General features: G+C 45.6%; 1 protein-coding gene across 1 annotated transcript in view; it reads right to left on the reverse strand.

Moving 5' to 3' along the window:
- Nucleotides 1-237: 237 nt before the first annotated feature.
- PPP1R36 (protein phosphatase 1, regulatory subunit 36) overlaps nucleotides 238-10,079 on the reverse strand; it is a 16,080-nt gene continuing 6,238 nt past the window's right edge. The window contains exons 6-10 of the mRNA XM_010584185.1: nucleotides 8,194-8,334; nucleotides 3,493-3,532; nucleotides 2,009-2,205; nucleotides 1,733-1,921; nucleotides 238-478 (exon numbers count right to left, since the gene is read on the reverse strand). Of these exons, the coding sequence (XP_010582487.1) occupies nucleotides 238-478; nucleotides 1,733-1,921; nucleotides 2,009-2,205; nucleotides 3,493-3,532; nucleotides 8,194-8,334 (808 nt within the window). The remainder of the gene's footprint in view (nucleotides 479-1,732; nucleotides 1,922-2,008; nucleotides 2,206-3,492; nucleotides 3,533-8,193; nucleotides 8,335-10,079) is intronic.

The following is a 10,079-nucleotide window of genomic DNA, read 5'->3' on the forward strand; positions in this document are numbered from 1 at the left end:
CCCAATATAAGTCAGTAAAACAATCTTCTCAGAAATGGTGCAATGAAGGCATTAAGATGAAGGAGGAATTGTTAGTGACAGAACCAAGAATTACAGTCCAGGTCTGCAGTCACCCAGTCAGGGCCCTTGTGTGCTGAACTACCCCCCTCTGACAAGTGAGTTAGGCTTCTTAAGCTGCAGTTTCAAAGTGATTTATTTAGCAATGTGAAATCGTGCCACTCATCACAGATACGTCTGCTAGTTGCTCTCATTACAGTCACCTTCCGCCACTGCTCTTGAGACCACAGTGCTCTGACTGTTAAGCCTGTTTTGGGGGCTTCTCAGAGGTGGCAATCTGAGGTCATTTGTCAGGATAGAGAAACCACTTCTTACTCTTCCTTGGTCTTGTTCTTCCTCTTCCTCCTCCTCCTCCATTGTCCCATCAGGCATGCTCATAAGAGATTTTAACTCACTACAATGAGCTCCAATGATGCCCACCCTGTTAGAAAACATGGTGTTAATCTGCTTGACACAATGAAGCAAAGGAAAACAGGAGAAAGGGGGACAGATTTGTAATGTTTCCTAGGTAAACCAGCAAGGAATCATGCCTCCTTTAGCAGAGAATATCTGCTCTCCCCCAGGGAAAAACAAATAACCATGCTTATACCCTCAGCACCTTGCACACCATGTCATGTTTCTTTCTGGAGCGTGCATGCACACAACATGAATTGTATATGTCCAAGTGAAGCTCAGCGCTCCCTGGAAAGGTTGGCCCTATTACATATTCATTACATGACTCTCTGCATAAGCTATAAAGCCAAGATGCTCAGGATGCACCCAGCTTCCAAAGCATGCACAAAACAATTACTTGTGCATTTGTAGCAAATTTCACACTCTCAAGAAATACCAGACTTGCTGGTCGTGTGTTGTAGATATGTCCAAAGATTTTGCATGTACAGTGCTGTAACATTCATTAGAAAAATGAAAGAAATTCTCAAATTCTAATTTCCAGGTAGAAAAAGACTTATGAAGGAACATCTAACAGGGAGCCTTACATACACTTCAACAGAGCAAAACTGATTTACAGTGGTCCTGTTTACATGAGTTATTACATTAAAAAGTACTGTAGTGATACTGCTGTTAACAATGGCTGGATGAGAAATGGAATTCCTCCCGTGTGGTGTAGCCAGGCTTGAAGGATTTTGGTTTTATCTTGAATCAGAAGAAAAGGTTCTATTTCTATTACAATCAAAATTATATTTTTGAAGTACAATGTAGTAACAAAATGACTTTTTTGGAATAAAGTACATCAGTAATGTCTGATCTGAACAATATTAAAAACTAAAAGTCAAGAAGAAATATTAAAAACTAAAAGTCAAGAAGAAATAAGAAACTGGAATGAATCATGAAAGGGGAAAAAAATAAACATCCCATTTTGATTTTGAGAAGTTTTGATTGATTTCTGTTCAAATTTATGTTAAAGCATATTTCCTTTCCCCGGAAAACTTTTGAGTTTTAACAAAGGACTACGATGGACAGCAGCTGCTTTGCCATCAGTTAACCAAGAGTACTACCTCTGCAAGTTTCAGGGTCTCTCAGGTCTCTCGGGACCTACTGTCCTGTTCCTCTCTAACTCCTGTGTAGACCAAATCCTCAGTCCAATGGTCTCTCTCCTGGCGAGGAAGAGCTAGCTGTCAGACACCCTTCCTCCTAGCCCTACCAAATCTATTTATGCAGAGAAATAGCCCCTTACTTGGTAGTGAACAGTTCTGACAAGTCCAGCAGGCCATCGCACGTGCAAGGTCGAGGGTCTCTGCCCCGACAGTAGTGGTTCTGGGAGAGGTACTGAGCACTGTCCTTCGGTAAGGGCAGCAGCGTGCTGAGCACCGGCGAGCGCTGGTGAACCATGCTGTTTAGGGAAGGATGCTTGGCATGGACTTTTCTTGAAAGAAAACGAATGCAGGTGTTACCTCAGTGTATTCGGACAGGTCAGGTTCCCTAAGGACTCACCAGTGTGTCAAATGTGTACCTCAGATACGGGAATCTCACTGTGTTTGCATCAGCAGTCCAGTCTCCTGGTTTCTGCAAGTCAACGTTGTTCCTGTCTCTTAAGGTGGGATTGAACATGTCGGAGCAAAGCAGCCTGCCGATTTCTTCCCGAATCACTTGGAAGTGCTTCCGTCTGAACACAAGCCAAGCCACATAGCTGCAGAAGTTGTAGAAGCCCTAAATTGAAAACACAGATCTCCTTTTCACCGGGAAAAGGCCCAGAGTCCCACTGCATCCCAGAGTGCAGGTTGGCATGACTCCACTAAAATGCCAGTAACCATTTGGCATCAAACTTTACCATGCATGCATCAGTGAAGATTTGAGAGGACTGGGTTTTTTAATGGTATGCAGACAGATGAGGCTAGAAACAGAGTTAGCTGAGATGGATCTCATCGTGCTCAACTCTGACCACTTTGGCTTAGTCTTGCTGCTAGAAACTAAGGACATATCCTGAGATCACCACCCAGTTTCCCTCAATAATCAATGGAAAGAGACTGATGGGATGACTCATTCTGTGGGGGCTCCTATCGCACACATCTATCTCAAGAGGCAACAATTCACCCTCTGGCTGAGCTCTTTTCTGCAGTGACTGTCAAGGCAGCCGAAGGGCATGGTCTGACTGGACAGCTATTGTTTGGGCAGCTGCAGGTAGACAAGATGATCCCCACCCTGAATGACAGCATTATGATCCCAGAAAATATTACAACCAAATATGAACTCATTGCATCTCACCTCCGCATGTCTGCTTGCTGATTAAAAAAACAAAATCTAGCTTTTCATTCCTATTTAATGTTTGTGATCCCTGGCATAAGCTGTATCAAGTCGCAGTAAATCAAATCTCTACTAAGTCTGTTCTTGAAATGATGGCATTGCTGGGACTGCTGTGTATCCTTGGCATTGTCCCACAGTTCCCCTCTTCCAAGGAAAGGCTTCCCACTTGATGAAGTACAAAGTATAATTTGGGCCCAGCTGTTTTGTATTAATTTGCTGAAGCCCTGCTACACAGTGAGTCTCATAAATGGCTGATGGAGCTGTATGTTGCAGGCCAGAAGAGCTTACTGGCATCTAGAAATGTCGCTATGGGTAATGGAAATAAAAGAAGGCTGTAAAATTTCTTACCAACAGAGATGAAACTATGAGGCCAATGACGAGAAGAAATCTATAGACCAGACTTCCCAGAAGGACCTCAGGCTGTGGTGGGAACTGCCTGGGGTCTGAGAGCCACAAAGGGACTGAAACTCCCTGGCTGAGGACTCCAAGGGGAAAAGGCTCGGGCTGAAGGGCAAAGAGATGGTATTTTACAGGGACATCTAGGCCCTAGAGGTAAACTTTTATTCTAGGTACTCTGCCCTACAAGTAAACTACTGGGGGAACCAAAAAGGAAAGGAGCATTTGGATGTGCAAGGGAGAGACATCCTCTGGGCTGACAGTCACACTCTCTGTTTATCTGTGTGTTTTTCTTACCTCAGAGAAGCCCCGATCTTTCTGCAGCGATGTTTTTCTCCTAAGGCTGTGAACAAGAGCACAAAATTAATAGCAGCAGTCGTCCTTTCAGTTCTCTGAACAGAGCATTGAATATGACTCATGGGGTTATGCCAAGCTGGCATTTCACCAGGGCAATAAAGTTGTTGCTGGTAGATCCTCATTACTAGCATGTGGAGACCCACTGTCCAAGAGAAATGCAGGACTTCTGCATTGCCTCAGAAGGAGAAAATGCAAAATATTGTATGGCTCAGTTAATTAAATCTGACAGAGAACAAAGCTGGATGGGATGAGCAGGCGAGGCTCCCCTGCTATGCTATCTAGGCTGAGCTCTCTGCATGGGCCTCTCAAAAGTGGTCAGCGCTGATCTAACCCGGTTCCCACTGAAGTCATTAAAAAAACTCTTCCTGACATCACTGGAAGCACAACAGGCAGAGTTACGGAGGGCACAAAGCCAGGTCAATGCTGAGACAATAAACTTGAAAACCAGGAAGGAGATGCCTGATGTATCTCCAAGAAGAAATGTAAAACATGCCCAAGAATGACAAAGGCCCTTTGTTAAAGAAGCAGCAATTTGCCCAGTGGAAACCTGAGAGATGCTCTCACCACCCACTTGAGCCTGGGGATTCTCACACAAAGCCAAATGACTGTCCCTCATGGAAACAGCCATTAAAGCTGAGGGTGATGCACACATCCCAGCAGCCACTCAGTTGTCCTGGAGATGGCACAACTCACCCTCATGGAAATTAAAGCCAATTTTCCCTACTAGCCTACAGATCCCCACAGAGCTGGCTTCGTCCTGCTAGATGCTCAGGAAAGCCTGTCTCCACATCAACTCACCAACTCCTGACATGTCCCTTATCTTCCTGATAACATCAAGTGTTCCACACATCTAGGGTATCCCCAGCTGCCATCACCCCAGAAACATCAATGCAGAGCAGACCATGAAGATAATACCTTTCAGCCCTGTAGCTCTATTTACCACCTTCTGACTTCTATTTATTGATTTTTTGATCAAGAAGACCATGTATCTCCCTACCTGGCTCCCACCAGCCACAATCCTGCTGACACCTCACATATTGTGCAAGAGAAAAGAAGCTTGACTCTGCAACCATGGCATGGCCGTTTGCCAAAGCAGAACTCCCAGAACAACTCTGATGCTTTTGATTCCTTATGAATTCTAGTAAAGCACAGTATTCTGTCTTCAGAGCACCAGAGCGGAGAAACCTAAAGTGACCCCAGCTTCTTAAACCTAAATGTGAAACCCAGCTTCACCTTTTAACATTATACAGCTCATGCAGTGTCTTAGAACCAGTCCCTAGTTTAACAGAGAAACCTATGTAGAAGCCAGCAACAGAAAATAACGCTAATAATTACAGTCAAATAAGGCCAGGGGTCTCCACCCTTCTTTCTCCCAGTGCTTTCTTCCCTGAGGTGAGGTATTAAGCTAAGAGACTTGCTTGAAGTAAAGTTTCCTAAAATAAGTGTTGAACTAGGAGGCACCTCCCATGTCTAGGGCACAGCTGATAATTACCTAGGAAAATACAGAAAGGGTCAGGAAAACATCAAACTTGCAACAAGCTTCAGGACAGGACTTGTAAGAAACGTGAAAGAGTGAACAAAAAGCATCGTGCCTTCTAGTAATATAGTAATATTGATTTCTCGGAGCTGTGAGGGGGACAGGATGAGCTCATGCATAAAAGAGGAGGGCAGTACAGCCAAGGGCAGATGGTGCAGTAACCGTGGGGTTTGGATGTAAGATGATAGTGGCTTTGGACATCCACAAGGACTATTGTTCTGCATAGAGGCACATGGGGAAGAAATGCTTCATGTACCATTTAGCAGCTCCCTCTGCTGCAGCTGTGACTCTAATTGCCCATGGATCAAGCCAGCTTCAAGGATCAGTAAGGGCTGGCTCGACTGCGTTTGCACCATTGATGCATGTACCTTTGGGAACACTTTGTTTTTTTCCCATTATGACAAATGCCTATAAGGAAACTGGCACCACAAAAAGGTTGCACAATCCCCATCAACTTGAAAGGAGAAAGCCAGACACACCTATTCCTTCCTCAGCGTTGGAGGCACAAAAGGACTAATGCTAACATACACAAATAACAGGTCTGGAGGAACTCTCTCAAATTCCAGTCTGGGATAGTATCAAGATAGGATTTTAATGCTGCATTTTACAAATCATGTAAATTGTTAAGTTGAAGATGTTCTCCACCTAAGACTCCCTTTTTAAAATTTCAGACAAAACCTTTACATGAAAAATCAATAATTTCATATGAACACATACATAGACATTTGGCAGATCTGGAAGGGAAAGCAAGTTTACCAACACAGTATAAGATTTCATTAAAATGTTGCTATGGTGAATTAGAGTGAAAAGCAAAAGCTTCAACACCATCATGAACCCATAGTTGGGTTATAAGAAAACACAGTAAAACTGGGGGTGGTACATTATCAATAGTTTCTCAGCTTTTTCAGGTTGAAAGAGCTTCATCAAAAGTAACCTTCCCTACAGTTTCCATTTTGATGAAGGACCTTCCCCATCCAAAAGCACATGTGCTCAAAAAATTCTTAACCATCTTTCATAATTAAGAGTCTTAACCAGTTCTGTCCATTAGCTCTTGTATTTGGCAGTTCATGTAATGGTCCGGGAGGATCCAGATAACATTTAAGGCTAAACTGAGTCAGCCTGGAAAAGATTATATTTCTGTAATTGCAGTATGGTATGGGAAGTGCCCTATATTATAACACGCTCAGCATTAGCCTAACTCTGAAGCCAGCTGTAGTCAGCTACCGCCACCCTGCTATGAGTAACTCAGTGAGGTCTCTCTTCATACAGCACCTTATATCACGAAGGCTTTAAAACACAGCTCTTTTCTAGCCTTTGTGTTTTCACAGCCTGGACACCGACATCCCAACCCACTGCCAGCCTCTAACCCCTGCTGTGACAGAAATATTAAAGAACAGAGTTTCTTGTCTCCGCTCTCTGCTCTCACTCCCATGCTGGTATTTTTTTACCACTAGACTTCTTCCTTGCCTCAGTCCTGCACATTCCCATCCACCAGACAATATGAGTGAGTGAGGAAGCAGCAGAGCTAACTAGCTGGCTATAAGACAGGCTGTTTTATCCAGCTGCATCCAGTTCTTGGCTTCAAGTTACTTTCTGCAATAAGTTCCTCCAATGGACTCTTCATAAGTGCAGACATTAGGGCCACCCAACAGAAATAACGAAATGCTGTCATGACCCTCCCTGTCCAACCAGTGAGAAGGTTAAGAGGATGCCTCTGCTCAGCAGGAATCTGGGAGCAGGGATTTGGCAGAGAATACTGTTCCCCAGGAGTGCCCGGTGAAATGCCGATATGCTAGGGTGCAGAGGGAACGCATTCTTAATTTTCAGCATCCAGCACCTTGTGGGATGCAACACACTAAAATGAAAGCCCTGTTGAGACAGCGATTTCAGCTCCCCTTTGACTCCATCATTTCACAGGTTACCTTCTCTTGATTAGAAGGAAACCCAGGTTACCCCACCCCAGCCAGGGGCAAGGTTGCCTGGAGCTGTGTTGCAGGAAGGCAGGTGAATATTTGTGACTCCTCTGGGGAACTGGCAGCAGTTTCACACCAACTGACTGAAAAAATTTGCATGAAGCTGCTCTGAGAAGATCCCATGGGACTGGGGTGCTGGGTGGGGACTGCCAGCTCCTTTCTACTGCTAGGGAAAAGAAACATTGTGCAGGTGCACAGACAGCTGACGAAAGAGTCCCTAACACTAGCACGGTGTATGATCTCTCTGTCATTACATTCTCCTTCCATTAACCATTTTCTGTGGTGCTTAGTTGCCAGCTGGGGTTAAACCACAACACTTTCATCTGCTGTTAAAACTCCCCTTTTCCTGTCCTCATCATTCCCTTGGTTTCTCTGCCTTTTCAAACACCCTCCCATCCTCTCCTGCCTTCTTTAATTTCTTTTTTAATTCCCACTATGGGTTTCTCTCCCCTTTCAGTTCATCGCTGGGACCCTTGCATCTAAAGAGCAGTTGGTCTCTACCACTCCGAAAAAGCCACGCACTGTCGTCCCTGCTCAGAGGTAGGAGTCCTACACTTCCAATGCCCAAGCACAACCTCTTCTTGTCTCTACTTCCTTCACTTGCTGCCCTTCAGGAAGACGGTCTCCTTCACTTGCTAGACTAGTCTTATGCTATCTCAGACTTGGCATTAGAGGAAATTTATGCCAGGATCACTGGCAACCAGCAGGTATGTAACCATTTGCTTTCAAGATTTAGTTAAGTGGAAGTGGCAGGGGTAAGATCCAGGGCTGGCACTGGTTTTTGCCCTGCTGACTTCATGGTGAACCCATTAAAGTTTCCTGCTCTGTGTATCTAGCAAGTCTTCCATATAACCAGCGCCAGAGTTCTCCAGTCTGGTATCCAGAGCGCTCCTGCAAGTCACTGTGGCCAAATCAGTTGGCAACAGCTCACCAGAAACACTTTTGGAGTCAGTTATGAGATGAGATAGAGCTGCAGGGACACTCCTCTGTCTCGTGGTCCCTCTGTGAGTCCCTGGCTCACAAGACATTTATATTACCCTGGGCATTCACTTGTGTCACTCAGCAGAGGCCTTGGCCCTGGGCTGCTGTGGCCCTTGACGTAGCGAGAGTCCCCAGAAGGGACTGGCTTACCTTCCACTAGGCATGTGGCACTGCTGTGCCATGCCTCCTCCGAGGACCAGGTTAGAGTACGCCTTGGCAAGGTGAATCCTGGCCGCTGCTAACTTCGCCGACACGTCGGCCATTTCTTTCTTGTCTAAAAATATCATAGTCCTGTTTAAAACAAAAAAGAAAAAAAAGTTTTCCGGGAAGGTGCTCTGGACACAAGGGATGCTAGAAAGAGCGGCTGTTTTGGGGATGTAAGTGTGGTTTTCAGGCACATAAGCCCCGTCAGGGAACCCCTCTGTAGCAAGGCTGGGCTCAGGCACTTCCAGCGCAGCTTGGCGATGCCGGTGGGGCCGCGAGGCCTGGGGCTTGGGCCCAGACAGTCTCTCTTGCCCCACACAACTTACAAGGTGCATGCCCACAGCCCGTCAGGTTGCCGTCTTTGATCCTGCATAGCTTATGAACCTTTTTTTGCCTCTGCATAAAAGCCTCGGAGGTGCATTTAGGTATCTCCGGGCGCAGGCCCTGTCACCGGGCAGCCTGGAGCAGTGGGTCTGGCTCATTCAGAGACAGCACTTACTCCTCTTCAAAAAGGCACGCGAAGTGCTTTTGGGACAGCCTCTAAACAGGAACGGCTGACACCGCAAGCCTGTATTTTAAACCAATTCAGATCAAACACTAAGGAAATGCCAAACCAAAGAGCTTTCCATTTCCTCTGCTTCCCCTGTAATCCGCCCGACTGTCTGCCGGTGCCTGGGAGCGCTGCTGGCCTAAAAGTTACCAGCCTCCTTTCACACTCGGGAGAGTTGGTTTTATCTGTCCTGTGCCCGATGGCCTCCAGCTCTAAAGCTTCCTACACAACCCACCTTTAATAAATTAGGACAATTACTCTGGGCTTCTCAAGGATAATTGCTAATAAAATTCAGCAGATTTTCCCCAAAAGACATGAAAGGGTTGGAAGCAGAAACAGACAGAAACTAAAGGGGAAAGAAAATGCAGGACAGAAATAATAGGCCTTGTTCCACTCATGTCTCATCCACCGCTGGTGAGTTCTTTTTCTTAGAGTCACATATTTCAGAGGTGAATACTCCCAAGCTGTCTGCAGTGGGGGAATACCTCATGCCCACTGCTTTAGAAAACTGCTTGGTTGTTTTTGAAGTTAGTTAAAAGATCTTCCTGAATCTAGAAAAAGCCAGGAAAGCCTCCAGCTTGGATTTACAAAGAATCAGCCTGGCATCAACAAAAGACAAAGTCACAAGAAGTCAAAGATGTCTAGATTCATCCTGGTTTCTCTGATAGGAACCCCTTTCCAATACTTTCTTTCTCCAAAGAAAGTTTAATGCACAGAAGCAATGACTTCTGAAGCCAGGATGGTCTTAGATGTTCTCTTGAGGCACTGTGGACACTGATACTTCTACATGGTCTAGGCTCGAGACAGCTGAGGAGCTATTCAGACCATCAGGCCTGGCTCCCTGTGGACAAAAGTAGACCCAACAGATGAGTTAGGCATCTCTCATAGGCAGCCCCAATGGCAGGAACCCCAAAACACACCAGCTAGGAGCAGGAATAACCAGCACTGTTTTCTGTGTTACTAGGTTATCACACAGGGTCTACAAGAAGAGCAGCTCGAGAACTGCACAACTGTTGGATGTGTCTGTCATATAGGAACATGAGGCTGATAAAGGACTAGGCGAGTCACCAAGCCCTGTCTCTAAGTAATCTGTCTGTCAGTTTAACTGGGAGCAAATTATAGGTATCACTAACGAGAAACATGAAATGGTATAGGCATGCCTTGCCTCCAGTCTGTCTTTACTTGTGGCACATAGCCAGTACTACACAGGAAAGGAAAAAAGCCTCTGGAACTAAATTGTATCTTGGAGGAAGGGGGGGGGGGGGGGGGGGGGGGGGTTTTT

The sequence above is a fragment of the Haliaeetus leucocephalus genome, unplaced genomic scaffold, assembly GCF_000737465.1.
Source record: "Haliaeetus leucocephalus isolate CR32 unplaced genomic scaffold, Haliaeetus_leucocephalus-4.0 Scaffold944, whole genome shotgun sequence".
Classification (NCBI taxonomy): Eukaryota; Metazoa; Chordata; class Aves; order Accipitriformes; family Accipitridae; genus Haliaeetus; species Haliaeetus leucocephalus.